The following is a 16,972-nucleotide window of genomic DNA, read 5'->3' on the forward strand; positions in this document are numbered from 1 at the left end:
TTTCTCTTTCAGTATTCTTTAGATCATCTCATTTAGGCTTACGGTCTTAAAAACTTTATGTAACCATTGCTCATAACTGTGCATCTCCAACCCTGGCATTAATCCTTCCCTAGCTCCAGACTCTTGTATCCATTTGCCTATAAAGTCACTCCACTTGGATTTCAAATGGGCATCTCAAATCTAACATGGCTGAATACCTGCCCAGCTGCTTAAGCAACAATCTAGGGCTTATTCTTGATTTCTCCATTTCTGTCACCACCACCCCAGTCCAATCCGTCAGCAAGTCCCGTCAACTCTCTCCAAAACATATCTTGGATCCATCCACTCCTCTCCGTGTCCACTACGTCCACTCAGTCCAAGCCATCATCATCTTTCACCTGGACTCCTGCAATAATCTCTTACTTGGTGTCCTTGCTTCCACTCCTGCCCTTCTACAATCACTGACAGCACCCAACATGATCCTTTTAAAAACAAAAATCAGAATGTCACTTCCTACTTAATGTCCTCTCATGGCTTCTTAGAAAAATAAATTCAGGGACTTCCCTGGTCCAGTGATTAAGACTCCGCACTTCCACTGCAGGGGGTGCATGTTTGATCCCTGGTCAGGGAACTAAGATCCTGCATGCTGCATGGTGTGGCCAAAAAAAAAGGAAAAATAAATCCATAAACCCAAACTCAACCCAAACTCATTAAGTTTCCACAGTGATAATTGTTAACAGAGAAATAATAAAAATCAGCTTGGAAAACAATGCATGAACCTATGTAAAATGAAAAAAATATCAGAGAAGAGGAGGAAGCTTGCTAAAGAATAGAAACCCTTGCCAAAGGCTGCTGTCAAGGAAGTACAAGCCCACAAACACTCTGAGTTCAAGAGGAAGGACTGTGATATGAATACGGGAATTCTGGAGCTATCAGTCTCAGGGACAGTCTTAAGAGAGACAAGGTTCCCATCATTACATCCCCAGATTTAACCACAGCTGCTCAGCTTTGATCTATTTATCTATTGATGTTCTTAGGAAATGTCAATACCAAAACAAATCCAAATGACAACTACGTTAGATTGCTATTCAAGAGGATGAGTCTCCATTGAATTTGTGCAAAATGGGATGCCCAGTAGAACCGGAAAATCTTAGACCATTGGAGATGTAAAGACCAGAATCAAGGAAATATGGGTAATATTTGTTATTTACTGTGAGGGAGAAACTTCCACTTAAATCCCAGTTGCCTCCAGCTGCATTGTGCTCAGCTGTGTGCTCTGGACTCATTAATTAATACAGAGGTATTTTCTAGCCCTTCCAACATCTTTCTTCCAAATTCTCTTTGCTTTCCTCAAACCCTGTTGGTTGTTATAACTTAGCCTCCAACCCAGATGTTGCAAACTGAAGGCTGAATTGCCCTTTCATACGTGTGCTATTTGTCCTTGACAATGTTTTGGTGTATTGTTCTGTTTGTTTTGTTTTTAAACATATTCGTTGCAACATTTAAAAATGAGATTTAAAATTAAAATCTGCATTTCCAGCTTCTCTTTTAAAGTTGGCCCTTTCAAGAACCTTGAGTCCATATCCTTGAGTGGCAGCATGTGGAGGAAGCCGAGTGACACTCCACCTGTTGGGCGGCTCTACCCTTAGGGCAGGTACTCTGGTTTGCTCTCTGCTCCACCACCCCTAAGTGTCTCCCTGACGGAGTCACAGCTAAGGGTCAGTTGTCGGTTATAAATATGCTCTCATGGTTGTTTTTTTGCTTATTTTGACCCATTTTACTCACTTACCCGCCTGGTCCTATAATTATTTGAGATTGGGACTCCAATTCTCACCTTTGTCTCTCAGCTTATTAAATGGAATCTAATTTCTTTCCTATCACTCATTACTCTGCTGCTGCCTATGTGAAGTCTCTGGGTGAACTGTTGGATAGAATCCAGAATCATCATCTGGCAGAGGATATAGTATAGTGACTTAACTTCCAACAGCCTCCAGAAAACTTGGCTGGGAGCTTCCAGCTAAAACATAGGCTACATGTTTTAGACATCTTAATTCATACTGCACCTAAAGGCATGGAAGTCCTTTTAAAAAATCACATTTGATTTCTCCCTTGCTCCCCATATCCAGTTGGTAGCCAACTCTTCTTGGTTCTATAGCATCTTCAGGCTTTGTTACTGCCTATCTGGATTCGCAGTAGCTTCTCAGATGGTGTAAATTTAGTTACTGCCCCAATCAACACACTCTAACACAGCTTCTTTCTAAATTAGACTTAATTATATCATGCATCACAACTACCCAAATAGAAAATATCAATAGATATGCTTAGAATGAATATGCATGGAATCAAATTCAGATTTAGCCTAACATTCAAAAGCTACCCAAACCCTTCTTCAGCCTACTTCTCATCTTTTTTTCTCACTCCACCATCCATACACCGTAACTCCAGTCGCTGTACCTGGGCTTTCTCCCCTCCAAGCCATTGCTCATGTTTTTAAAAACATGTCCATTGTTTAAGTCTCTTCAAATCCCAGCTCTTTATGATACCTTTCCAGATCTTCCCAGATGAAATTAACCTTTCCTTCCTCTGTTTTCTTGGGATGTTTTCCCCAGCTCTTATCAGAGTCTGCCTTTTTCCCCAGCTCTTATCAGAGTTATAGTTCCTTGTATTTTTCTCATGCCCTACATTTGAGCCTATGGAGGGCAGGGACCATAATTTACACATCTTTTTATTTCCTGCACCCAGCAGAGAGTTTAGCACAAGTTGAACTGAAACAAATAGAAAATCTATTTCTTGAAACAACTTAATGACTTGTCCTTAAAGATCTGGGGTCCAATATATCTTTCAAAATAGGATTCTAAGCCTCTTTTTTTCCCCAGGATAAAATTAATTTTTTTGTTTAAACAGTTTCTATGTGTGAAGTTTTAAAATACTTATTGGGAAGTATACCACATCACCCATACCAATTCTAACAAAAATGAAATAATCTGACAAATGCAGAATGTGGGACATTATATAAGACAGTGCTCCAGGACTGTTAAACAAGTGTCAATGTTATAAAAACCAACCAACCAAAAATGACAAGGAGATATATGTATATATATATATAGAGAGAGAGAGAGAGAGAGAGAGAGAGAGAGAGGGAGAGAGAGGGAGACAAAAAGCAAAAGTGAGAAAATATTAGCAATTAGTAAATCTAGATGAAGAGTATAGGGTATTTCATGGTACTATTCTTTGAGTTCTTCTATAGGTTAAAAACTTTCAAAATAAAAAGTTGGGGAAAAAGGAAACAGGAAGGAGCTGAAAGGACTAGTTTGATTTCCTAACTGTATTCCTTTTAGTATATTATTAGATAAGTTAATAGCTAAATGGTGAAAACAAAACATTTATTTGGGTATACCTTTCTATTTAGGAGTAAAACCAGCTAGGAGTGAACCACATAGTTGGTTGTAAGAATTACTAAATCAGAAACGCAGTTTTATTGCTCATTAGAGGGACTTCTCATACTTTATGCTTTCTACTTTCAAAGAAAATAAACTGGAGGAAATGGACGAGGTGCGTATCAAGGAATTTTTTTTTCACTGCGAGTAGATTTGGAAATATTTAACAAATCCTAACTTTTCATTATCACAAGCCTCGGTATCTATGAAAGTGATTATATTGATTTGCCCTCTTTCTCTAGGTGAAAAAAAACCCCCTATATCTTTGCTAGGCTGTAGCTAAATCGATCTGGTTGATGGAGGCAGAGAAATAAATATATTGGTGTAAAAGGACAAATAGGAGATAAGGCTATGTATTTATTGCCCATTTATGTAATTACATGTGTCACTAAGGACAAAGGTCCTTAAAACAAAGACGAAAGGCAGAGTAGAAACAGTTCCCTATAGAAAGGGAGATGGATTTTCTACCACTTCCCTCTTCATGAATTTTTCTTTTGCGTGGTTACATATCCTTCTGGTTTTGTGATCACATTTGAAAACTTAACCATCTTTTTGGGCACAGTTTGATGGCTGAAGATACGCTTCACTCCAATAAAAAGAAAATGAACATTTTTCGAGAGCATTCGTAGGCTTCGAGCTGAGAGGACAGCACTTAGTTCCTGAGGTCTGATAATCATTCTGTGCGGAAGTAACTACCAGGACCACGGCACCATGGATGTGGTAGGCGAAAACGAGGCCCTACAGCAGTTCTTCGAAGGTAAGAAGCCCGTTTCCAACATCTGAGAAATGGTACTGCTTACTATCACTGTCTTACCTTTTTGGAATTCACTTGGGCTTTGAAAGAAATACTATTGTACTAACTGTCGTGAAGTCAGAAGTGCAGGTTTATTTGCTGTGTTTGTAGCAAAAAATCAATGGTATAGGGCTTCCCTGGTGGCGCAGTGGTTGAGAGTCCGCCTGCCGATGGCAGGGGATGCGGGTTCGTGCCCCGGTCCGGGAGGTATCCCGCATGCCACAGAGTGGCTAGGCCTGTGAGCCATGGCTGCTGAGCCTGCGCGTCCGGAGCCTGTGCTCCACAACGGGAGAGGCCACAGCAGTGAGAGGCCCGCGTACCGCAAAAAAAAAAAAAAAAAAAAAATCAATGGTATAGGCAGTGATTTTTAAAAATTCAGGATTTCCATCTTACAGCTTAGTTGTTAAAAGAATCAAGAGGTCAGCATACCTATGTTATTAGAATTTGTCCCTGTCCTGTGCTAGATTTTTTTTCTAATCCCTATGTTTCATAAGACTAGATTTTTCTTATCTCTAAAATTATTGAATACAACACAGGAGAAATGTAAGAGTTTACTTAAGATGGTTTTTCTGTTAATATAATTAAATACAAAACAGCCTAACAGTAAAGGAACACCTCTTCCCCCATTCCATTCTTTGTTTTTCACAGCACTTTAAAAATGTGTAACTATTGAATGATGATTTTTTTTTTGAGGTTAAATATAATTTTCCCCAAGCGAAGGCTTACTATAGGACATGGTTACAAAGATTTTTTTCCTAAAAACCTGAAATAGTGGTACCCCTTCTCATATTCAGTTGGGTTGAGATTCTCATGGTGGGTCTGCTGAAAATGTCAGGAAAGGCTTGCCTTCTTGTGACACCTTTCAGGGAGCCATTGGGAGACTGCGTGTTAGTGCAGCTGCAGTTCCTTATCAGTTAGTCATGCTCAGACTTCCATGGGAAGGGAAATGTTGCCAGAGCTTTTTGCACATTTCCAGGTATTTCCCAGGAGGGAGTATGAGAATAATTGAGCGCAGACCAGCTCACTCACAGAATCCAGAGGGCAGTTAGCAGCATATGGAGAAAGTGCTTTTGGCATTTCTTGTGATTAGCAGAGTGCCTGACAAATACTAGACATTTAAAGAGTGAATGGAATTGACCCAACACCATATTGTATCGAACACTAAAGAGTGTTTATGTCAAAGAAACAGTGAGGTCACTATCAGAAGAAATTAGTACAATACAGTAGGTTCTGTGGCTCGGATTTTGCCACATGGGGTAAGAAGGAATATGAGACCTAGAGAATTATTATGTTATTTCAGCCCTATGATCCATCCCATCATGTTCTGTCTCTGACAGTGCTCAAGTCAGTGCGTCCACTTGGGTCACACAGTAGGCACACTAATGTTGCTTAATTGTTGTTGCCTGATTTTATATCCTATGTAACTTTCATTTGAGCAGTAGGTAGCAAGCTCCAAGCTACAGTTATATCTGCTTTATTTTCGGGAAACCACCAATTGATTTTATAAATACACAAAGTCTAATTGATTTCTTTACAGAGCTAGAGAAGACCTGAAAAGTTCATCTGGTCTACCTTCTGTTTTTTGGAAGTGCTGTTATACCTATAGGGTCACTATACTGTCCTTGTTTATGCTATTTTCAGAAGTCTTTGGGGATATAGTTTCCACAAGTCCTCTGTACAGCTGATTACAAAATCTGATTTATTTTATTATTATTATTATTATAGTATCTTTCTTAGCCCAAACTAAACTCTGGCTCTTTTGGAAGCCTTTTTAACTAGGGAGGAGTAATTTCTCCATGGAAAGAGAATAAAATAGTCAGTGTACATTATCTTTGAATGAATAAATGGAAAAGGTGGTAAGTTTTGGAAATAAAAAATGGAAGCACTAACTTAAGTTATTCCCCTTCCCCCGAAAGTCACACAGCTGGTTGTCTATTTTTTATTATCTGTTTAGCAAATATCAATCACTGACGGTGTGCCAAGTCCAACAACCACATCTTTTAAATGATAGCCTGGAGGGCTTTGAGACATTTCCTTTAGATCATGGTTTCCTTTCTGAAATATTCCTTAGAATGAGGACAGCAAGACTGGATCTGATATTCTTATGAGGAGGGCTAGTTGTTCTATGTTGTGCTCCTGTTGATACGTCAGCTTCTAATTAAATGCAAATTCATATAAAAAATCAAGGTCTGAAAAGCAAGAAAAGTTTTTGTAATTTATTACCCACCTGAAAGCTATTTTTTCTTTGCTTTCTCAGACTCTTCATTCTAAGAATCTGGATCCTAAATAATATATGTTTTTCATATGAACACTTTCGTATTAAAAACTATCTGTACTGACAGTATCATCACGAATTAAATGGCCTTGAACATCAGATCTCATGCTGATCATGCTGAATCTTTATGGTGTGTCTCAGGAAGATGATGAGAACAAAGCGTGGTTCCAGGTAGCTGGCAAACCTCATTCTATTGCCTGCCACTGATGTAATAGGTAGGCCCATTAGCTAAAGCAGAAGAGGTGGATCAAGTTCTCTAGGGAGCCCAACATCCACTGGAAACTCAGATACCATGTGAAATGTTTGGCTTTTTCAGCAAAGCTGATACCACTGCAAGAGAAAGGTTGTCAGAGGAGAGGCACATTATTTTATTTCTAATAACTAAAAATTGGTTACAACTTAAAATTCTAATAGTGGTAGATTAGTTAAATAGATTATGGTTCTTTCATATAATGGAATATTTTGTAGCTATTAAAAATGACAATGATGGGTTTCCCTGGTGGTGCTGTGGTTGAGAGTCCGCCTGCCGATGCAGGGGACCACGGGTTCGTGCCCCGGTCGGGGAAGATCCCACATGCCGCGGAGCAGCTGGGCCCGTGAGCCATGGCCGCTGAGCCTGCGCGTCCGGAGCCTGTGCTCCGCAATGGGAGAGGCCACAACAGTGAGAGGCCCGAGTACAGCAAAAAAAAAAAAAAAAAAAAATGACAATGATAAGGAAAAGTGTTTATGATATAAAGGGGAAAAGCAGATTACAAATCGGTATATATAATAGAATTGAATATATATGTATTTTTCTAGAACAAAGTTTATTAAAACTGATGTGAAAACAGTTGCTATATATACATACATGCATACCTATATATGTAGAAACAATTGGATGAATACACTACAAGTATTAACAGTAGTTATTTCTTAGTGGTAGGAATATGGGGATTTTTATTTTCTTCTTTATACTTTATTATCTCAGTGCTTCAAAGTTGGAATGCATGATGTCATAGTCAGTTTTTCTTACATAAAGGAGACTGGGTTTAATTACACAAAACTCCGTTTAAGAGTTTCTTTTCTGTGTAAAGAAAAATTGTATGAAATGGATGAAAAAGAAGATTATTAGGTGTCTTCCATAGAAAACTGTACCTGGATCATGTCCTTTGGGCTGTCAGATTCTATGGGATTTTCACTCTTTATTGTCTTAGAGCTATTTTGAAACTCTGTAAATTGTAGATAATTGATATCAATGCAGTGAATTTTGTCTATAGATATGTAAATGAATTATCTCCTTTTGGGGATCAATAGTTTCAGTAAAACCCAGTTTTCCATTTATTTGTAAATTCATTCCATGGCATAGCCAGATTTAGATTATCTATCTGCTTACCTATCTCTATCTATATACATCTGTCAATCTATCTCTATTTATCTATCTAGATACCTAGATCTAGCTCTGCTGTTTGAATTCTCCTTGAACCACTTGTAACATCTTCCTGCTTCCTTCATGAAGTAAATAAAAACCTTTGACATGTGTTCATCTTACATTTATATGAGTCATGATTTTTTTTTAATGTGCTAGGATTTACATTTATTGAGCTAACATTTATTTTATTTTATTTTTTTAAAGGGAACGCTATTTATTTATTTATTTATTTTGGCTGTGTTGGGTCTTCGTTTCTGTGCGAGGGCTTTCTCTAGTTGCGGCGAGCGGGGGGCACTCTTCATCGCGGTGCGCGGGCCTTTCACTATCGCGGCCTCTCCTCTTGCAGAGCACAGGCTCCAGACGTGCAGGCTCAGTAGTTGTGGCTCACGGGCCTAGTTGCTCCGCGGCATGTGGGATCTTCCCAGACCAGGGCTCGAACCCGTGTCCCCTGCATTGGCAGGCAGATTCTCAACCACTGCGCCACCAGGGAAGCCCATGAGTCATGATTTTATCTTTAAAAATATATATCCTTTAACACTAGCCAAGTTTTAAGTTAGTTAACTTCGACTTTGTTTTATCTTAAGTTTGCACCAGATTAATAACGTTTGCTGAGCATTTACCATGCATGAAGTACTGTTCCATTCACTTTACATTCATTACCTCATTTACTTCTTACAGCAACCCCTCAGGTAAAAAAGGAATAGAAAATGAAGTATGGAAAATCCCATTCCTCAGTTTACCTCACTTGTTTTCCATAGCTGTGACCTTACATTCTTAATTTGGTTCCTTATGGGTATTTCTTTTGGGCTACCGTGATAGCAAGATTCATCTTTTATTTCCCAGCTTTTTAGAACAGTTTATAAAAACTAATTTGAGAATATTTAATTGTTCATTATATTTAATCTTTAAAAAGAAACTTTCTAAATTGGTGAGAAGCTGTTTAGCTCATCCTCTTCATAAAGTCCTCAAGTAGGTTCTCAAATGCTTTTTGGCTTATCACGAAAGCAAAAGAGGAGATGCCTGCCCTGACTGGGCAGAGTGGGAAAAACTACATACAGTTGTCCCTTGGAAGCCGGGAGGAGATTGGTTCTAGGATCCCCTCTGATACCGAAACCCCCAAATGCTCAAGTCCCTTACGTAAAATGGCAGTAGTATCTGCATATTAACCTATGTACATCCTCTAGTACATGTTAAATAATCTCTAGATTATTTCTAGTACCCAATACAATGTAAATGCTATGTGAGTAGTTGCTAGCATGTGACAAAATCAAGTCTTGCCTTTTGGAACTCTCTGGGATCTTTTTTCCCAAATATTTTCCATCCTTGGTTGGTTGAAATCTGCAAATGTGGAACCTGCAGACACAGAGGGCTGACTCTCCTGAAGAGATCACATGAAAGCAGAAGAGAGAAACTAGCTGAAGAAACTCCCACTCACCCATTGAAGTTTGGGAGGTGAGGGGTAGCTCCTAAAACCAAAAGCTGTGGATGGGCAGGAACCACTGGACAGCTCCTGAGATCTAAGAGGAAGAACAGTCCCTTCAGGAAACTGCTGTCAAACAAGCTTCAAGGTATTTTCTGCCCTCCTCTCTGCCTGAGATTTAAATTTCTAGTTAGCTATTTTTAAAGTAGGGTGGTAGGGATGCAGGGTAGGCAAAAACATCTGCTACCCATGAGCTGTACAGGAATATTATGGAGGTGTCAAGTTTTTGGGAAAATGAAGAAAATGCTGAAGATTCTGGAGCAGCAAAGCAGAGACTCAAGGGACTGACCCAGATGGAATGGATCTAGAGAGGCTTCAAGGGAGGGTTGGTAGAATTGTTGAGCACAAGAGGGATGTAGCTTGGAAAAGTGCCCAAATGGTGCCAGCACATAGTAGACAGTAATCTTTATAGAATAAAAATGAATGAAGAACAGTGCACAGACTATTCTGTTCAACAGTTTGAACTCTAGGTTCGGAGCACCCAGCAAGTTCAGATATGGGAAGAAGAAAAACTTGCCCAGTAAGCAGAGCAGGAAGCAGCAGAAAGGTTCAGTGAATAAAACAAACAGAGGCCACTGAGACAAGTGCTGCCAGTTTGTGGGAAGCCCCAGATTCCATTATTACCAGAGGTAAAGTCGTAAATGTCTTAAGTGGTTCCTGTGTATTACTTCTCCAAAAGTGAAACCAACTCTGATTGGTTGATGTTTCTGAATTCCTGTGATTGGAATCAGAAGCTCTGAGCAGCTGAATGCAGTGTAGAGGGCTGGCCCTGGGCAAGACTGTATTGCAGGTAAAGGGTATCTTTGGCCTCCGGCCAGTCTCTCAGTCTTTGTCTTTCTTTCACTTTAAGACCACCAATTTTTCACCCTCTCACATAACCAGCATCTTTATGCCCTCTTCTTCTGTCCCAATAAAACCTGAGTTTGCACAGAAGGTACAAATGGCAAAGGATCTGATGACACCTTACGTCTCTATAGAGTTTTGTATTCAATGTGCTTTCACAGAATACAAAGTCGTTTTGATCATACAAGTCAAAAAGATTACCTTCTCGAAGAGTAGGTTTGGTTGATCTCTAATGGTGGAATTTTAGACATCATGTTGCATCCTAGAAACGCTGAAATTATCCCACAGAGGCAGGTTCTCCTTGTTTATTGATCAGGCCACCTCTGTGTCTGTTTTTGGAGACACTATGGACTTTCTAGGGGACTGGGAATGAGAATACGTCAGGGACAAGAAGAACAACCCAAATCACGCAAGCTGCTTATAATTATTTGAACACTTCTGTCTGATGTTGACAGGTGATTAGAAATTGTGTTGATTGTCATGAAGCATCCAGAACAAAGAGGCGTGGGCTTGGTGCCATTAAGAAAAAAAATCCCTTTTCTTCTTTCATGCTGGGATCCCCAAGGTGAAGCCGATTTCATTAGAATTTAAAATGTGCTGTAACTAGGTCAGAGCTAACTTCTGTCACCTGCACACACCCTACATTTGAGAACTGCCAACGTCATCAGCAACTGGAGGGAATCCGGGAACAAAATCACTCAGACAAACGCTTCTAAGAGGAGACTACACCACCTTCTTTGGTGTTATTGATGTTGTCATCTTTTCAGCTTGGGAGTTAGAAGTCAGCTCCTGGAAGACTCCACAATATCTTGGAAGCTAAACGTTGAATACATGGACAATTGTGGAAAAAATAGATAACATAAAACAAGAAATAGTTATCACCTGTAATCTCACCACTTAGCGATAACAGCTGTTCACATTTTGGTGTTGATCTTGTGTGTATTTTTTTTTAATGGGATCATACTCTTTATATTCTTTAATAATGGAGTTTTTCATGGAGTATAGAAGGAAACATCTCTTCTTGTCATTACTTATTAATTTATAACAGGAGTCTGAAAGTAATGGCCCACAGGCTAAATCCGGCCTGCAGCCTGATTTTGTAAATTAAGTTTTATTCACTCATTCATTTAAATATTATCTGTGGGACTTCCCTGGTGGCACAGTGGTTAAGAATCGCCCTGCCAATGCAGGGGACATAGGTTTCACCCTTGGTCTGGGAAGATCCCACATGCCACGGAGCAACTAAGCCCGTGCACCGCAACTACTGAACCTGCACTCTAGAGCCCGCGAGCCACAACTACTGAAGCCCGCACGTCCTAGAGCCCATGCTCCGCAACAAGAGAAGCCACCGCAATGAGAAACCCACGCACTGCAATGAAGAGTAGCCCCTGCTCGCCGCAACTAGAGAAAGCCCGTGTGCAGCAACGAAGACCCAACACAGCCAAAAATAAATAATAAATAAATTAAAAAAAATAATAAATATTATCTGTGGCTGCTTGGATGCTGTGATGGCAGAGTTGAATGGTGGCAACGGAGACCTTATGGCCCTCAAAATCTAAAATAGTATCTGGCTCTTTATAGGAAATGTTTGCTAACCCTTGATCTAAACCTAATTAATAACAACTATTATTTATTGAGCACCTACTATGTACTGGGTATAGAATCATAATCTTCCATAAGAAGAACATTCCAGGAAAAGGGAATACCAGTGTGAAGTCCCTAAGCTTGGAGTGGTTAGGGGCAGGGCTGGAGTGGGAAGGGGCAGGGGACAGTGTTGAATGACAATGGGGTGGGCGGCCAAAGATGACGTCAGAGTTTGGATTTTTATTCTCAGTGTGATAGGAAACCAGTGGAGGGTTTTAAGCAGGAGAACAGGCAGAACTTGCAGATGGATGGGATGTGGGGGTGAGGAAGGCAGAGGAATCAAGGTGATGCCTAGGTGTTGGTGTCAGTAATTGGTGGATTTAGTACAATGTGTTCAGCTGTGGAATAATGGGTGCAAGTGCACTTGTGTGTGTGTGTGTGTGTGTGTGTGTTCATGTGCATATGTGTGAAATCAAGAATTCATTTGGGACACTTTACGTTTTAGCTGCCTTTTAGAGAACCAGGCAGAAGTGATGACGAGGCAGTTGGATATTTGAATCTGGAACCCAAGGGAGGGGTCTGGGCTATAGATATCAATTTGGGAGTTATCCGCGTATGGTTGGTGTTTAAAGCCCTGAGACTAGATGAGGTCACCAAGAAGGGAGTCAGACAAGAGGACCCCACGATAACATTTAGGGACCCAAGTGAGAGCAACCAGCTAAGGATGTTAAATGAGGTGGGAGGAAAGCCAGGAGAGTGTGGTGTTAAGCTAGGAAAGGATAGTGTTTCAAAGAGGGTGTGGTCAAATGTTTTAAATGTTTCTGAAATGCCAGTTAATTGAGCATAGAATTTGGGAAGGAAGGTTGTGGGTGACCGTGACAAGTGGTTTCCATGCAGTAGGGGAAGAAGAGAGAATGGAAGGTGAGTGGCTCATATGGATAATGCTTTTGAAAAGTCCTGTTGTGCCAGGAGCAGAGAAATGCGGCAATAGCCAGAGGAAGTGCGGAGGCAAGAGGGTTTTTACTTGATAATTTTGTTTTTAAGACGGGAGATACGAAAGCTTGATGTGCAGATGGAATGATTCATTGTGGAGGAATAAACGTTTGATGCGGAAGAGGGAGGGGGATAATTGTGGGAGGGGAACCTTGAGAAGGTGGGTGAGGATGGGGTGGAGAGAGCTTGCCCTTAGGTACCAGGAACACTTACTGTCTTGCAAGGGAGGAAAAGAGGAGTATCTGGAACACATGCAGGTAGTGTGGTAGGTTTCAGGGTGGGAAGCTGAGACAGGTTACTTCTGCTTTACCTGTGAAGCCAGGTGGTGGGAGTATGGTGGGGGACTGTTGGGGGCTTTAGGAGGGAGGATAAATTATGAAATGATCTTCTTAGTTAGTGTATTAATTTCCTAGGGCGGACATAAAAAATTACCACAAACAGGTGGCTTAAAGCAACAGAAATTTATTCTCACAATTCTAGAGATAAGAAGTCCGAAATCAAGGAGTTGGCAAGGCCACAAACGCTGAAGCCTCGAGGGAAGAATCCACTCCATGACTCTCTCTAGCTTCAGGTGGTGCTGATGATATCCTTGGTATTCCTTGACTTGTAGACTAATCACTCTCATCTCTGCCTCCATCTTTACATCACCTTCTCCATGAGTCTCTTGTATCTGTCACTTCTCTTACAAGGACACTCATCATTGCCCTTAGGGCCCACCCTAATCCAGGATGATCTCATCTTGAAACACTTAACTTTATTATACCTGCCAACACCCCTTTTCCAGTTAAGTTTTCACTCACAGGTTCTGAGTGGTCATACATTTTGGGGTCCATTTTTCAACTCATTACACAGAGTAAAAAGCAAATCGGCCAGGAAATAGTAAGAATGCTAGTCAGTGCCATGTTCATTTGAGATTTGTGGTTAATTACTTTAAGTGAGGTTAGTCACTACATTTGTATGATTTTCTCAGCAACATTCAGCTACTCGATGCAGTCTTGGAGTGGGTGAAGAATTGGGTTTAACCAAAGTCAGGATTTTCTCATGTGAGTTCCACAGGTGGAAAGAAGAAAAGGGACTTACAAGCCTTTGCAAGGGAGTAATTAGAGTGATGGACCATGGAATTTAAGCTGGGTAACAGAGGAGTGGAAGGGGATGAAGAGGTTTGGAAAAGTGGGGATAAGGTTCATGAGCAGAGGATCTCAATAGGTGAAGGTATTAGAGTAGGGGTATAAATGTCGGGAAGGTCAAGCTGGTCAAAGAACATGACACTTGAAACAGATTTCAGAGAATGGTGCGATTATTGGTGATGCCGAGGTTTAGGAGAGGGTCATGGGAAGTGGTGGCTGAGGTAGGATAGAGGTGAGGAGTTTAAGAACCTGAGAGGCTGTGATATTATTGGGTGGATGTTGAAGCAACCAGCAGCGATGGCAGGAGTAGTGTTAGAGAGAGGGAGGGAGGTACCAGATGCTGAATGTTCAATGAGAAAGGAATAGTGACCGAGAGGTTGGTAGATGCTATTATTGGCAGGAGGTGGCCTGGTCATTGGCATATACCAAAGCTCGTGAAGGAGGGAGGAAGAAAATTGATCTGGAAGCAGCAATGCAGAGCAAGGAGAACACCTCTCCCGTTTTCAGGCCCCAGGTATATGTGGGAAAACCTTTATTTGAGGTGTTCCATAATTTAACCATTTCTTATCATTGGACATGTAGGCTTGTGCTAGGTTTTTCCCTGTTAAATACATACCATTATAACAATTTCCCCCCAAACCCTTAGTTATTAACTTTGTATGAATCTCCCCAAAATATAATTGTTGGAACATAGTATTTTTTTTTTAATTTTGGTCTTTGGTATTGCCAAATTATCTGCTAGGAAGTTTTAAAAAAAAAATCCATCTGCAGACTGTCCCTATCACCACTACCTGATATTAATTTACATTTTTTGACATAAAAAAAGTTACTCTCTATTCAGAGTCCTTAACTTGGGATGAGATTCTGGAGGGGACTTGAACCCTCTGAAATTGGGTGGAAATGTGTATATGTGTAGGCACATACTTATAGGGAAAGTCTCTGTAGTTTTCATCAGATGATCAGTGAGGTCTGTGGCCCACAAGAGCTTAGAAACTCTGCTCTAGCCCCAGGCTGTTGGCTGCTTCTCTCACCTGCCCTGCCTGGAGCAGCCCACAGTTGAGGAGGGTGTGCTCTGAACCAGGCGGGAGATTCTGGACTGGAGCATGCTTTAACAATCAAAGAATCTAGGAACAGATTCTACTCAAAATGTTGTTAAGGGATGGGAAAGGGAGACTTGATAGCATTATTAAAAGCAATGATGAGGGACTTCCCTGGTGGAGCAGTGGTTGGGACTCTGCACTCCCAATGCAGGGGGCCCAGGTTTGATCCCTGGTCGGGAACTAGATCCCACATACGTGCCTCAACTAAGAGTTTGTATGCCACAGCTAAGGAGCCCACGACCTGCAACTAAGGAGCCCACGACCTGCAACTAAGGAGCCCGCCTGCTGCAACTAAGACCTGGCACAACCAAATAAATAAATATTTTTTTTAAAAAAAAAAGCAATGATGAAAAAAATCCCTGTTTCATCTTCATCTTCTGAGCTGTAACAGTAGCAGTAACCATTTACACCAAAACTATACTGCAACCAGAAAGGGAGCAAATTCTTAAAAGTCTGTTCTCAGTTTTAATGGTGGATATAGAAAATCAGATGCCTTCTCCCTGAGCAGTTGACCTGGCCAGGAAAAGTGGTTATTTCCTCTACTTTGGGCTTCCTTCTATCCCTGGGGCCACATCAGTGGCATTTGAAGAGATGCTTCCAGGGGTCCAGGTGGTGCCCAGTTTGATAGGAGGAAGCCCCTGGCAGTGGGTCAACATCTGTTGGTTATCTGCTTCTAAAAAGATTCTGGAATTAGGTTAAATTAAAAGATACCTTAAAAAATTGATGTATATAAGGGAAGGGAGAGAGTAACAGAACTTCCTCAGGGGAGCAATAGTGAAATTAAGTTATCTGTGGGTCAGCAAGGGATTCAGATCTCTTTCCTTGACTCTACCTCTCCTTCCAAATATTCATCAATCTTTCTCCTCCCTTTCATCACCAAACTCTGAAAAATACCCACTCTCTTCATTCTTCACATCCCATTCACTTTTCAACCCAATCTTCTCTGGCTTCTGCTCCAACTTACCCTTCTGAAATTTCTCCTAATTGCTAGATCGTATTAAAGATCGTCGGCCCTCATCCTCCTGGTGTCCTCTCTTCATCGACGTTTGCTCACAGAAACTTTCCTGTTCGATCCCATGGCATCTTCGCCTCTGATTCTCATCCAGTGTCTCTGTTACCTCTCAGGGGCACTCGCTAGTACACCCTCCTCCTTCTCTGCCCCAGGGTCCTGTTTTGGAAACTCTTTTATTTGAGCACCAAAAACTCACCCTGAATGGTTTCATTTACTCCCATGGATCAGCATTTCCCCAACCCTATTGCCACATTCCAGACCTATAGTTACAGGTGTTTAATGTACACTTGTATGTGCCGAGTGTGCCTTAGTTTCACCAAAGCAGTACGTTCAAAGTGGAACCCATTATCCTTCCCCTCCCTGATTCCAGTCTTCGCTGCTTCCTATACCCCCTTCGGTGTTCACCAAACCTCCTAAACTAGAAACCAGGGTGTCACCCTTACAGGCTCCTCCCATGCTCTACAGCTAATTGTTTACCTAACTGTTGCTAAATGTTTTCAACTGCAGCCTCCCCTTTGGATCTTCACCTCTTGCAAGAGCCTCCTAATTTGTTTCCCTGAGCTGACCACCTTCCACTTCACTATTGGCTCACCTGAACGCCATTACTTAAACATTTCTGTTGACTCTCCATTGCCTGAGCTTAGCATATGGTCCCAAGGTAACATTTCAGTGTCCTTATCTCTGAGACTCCCCCATCCTCACAGTTGTGAGAGGCAGTTTGATGTAGTGGATAGGAGCTTGTTCCAAGGCCAGAGTTCTAATCCTGACTCTGCCCCTTGCTAGCTATGTGATCTTAGGCAAGTTACTTAATCTCTCTGTGCCTCAGTTCTGTATAAAATTAGATACTACTACTACCTATCTAATGAGGTTATTGTGAAGGTTCAGTGATTCAATATGCATGAGGTTCAGAACAGTACCTCAGTTAGTACGTTTATCACCGT

The 16,972-nt window shown here is 41.1% G+C and overlaps 2 protein-coding genes across 2 annotated transcripts in view; both read left to right on the plus strand.

Annotated features, from left to right (window-relative positions):
* RAB3IP (RAB3A interacting protein) overlaps positions 1–1,488 on the plus strand; it is a 176,618-nt gene extending 175,130 nt beyond the window's left edge. The window contains exon 11 of the transcript XR_009521228.1: positions 1,017–1,488. The gene's annotated coding sequence lies outside the window, so the exon portion shown is untranslated. The remainder of the gene's footprint in view (positions 1–1,016) is intronic.
* Positions 1,489–3,138: 1,650 nt separating this feature from the next.
* The window catches only part of MYRFL (myelin regulatory factor like), a 116,398-nt gene continuing 102,564 nt past the window's right edge, over positions 3,139–16,972 (plus strand). The window contains exon 1 of the mRNA XM_060025233.1: positions 3,139–4,173. Within this exon, the coding sequence (XP_059881216.1) occupies positions 4,128–4,173 (46 nt within the window). The 5' untranslated portion in view covers positions 3,139–4,127. The remainder of the gene's footprint in view (positions 4,174–16,972) is intronic.

The sequence above is a fragment of the Delphinus delphis genome, chromosome 11, assembly GCF_949987515.2.
Source record: "Delphinus delphis chromosome 11, mDelDel1.2, whole genome shotgun sequence".
Classification (NCBI taxonomy): domain Eukaryota; kingdom Metazoa; phylum Chordata; class Mammalia; order Artiodactyla; family Delphinidae; genus Delphinus; species Delphinus delphis.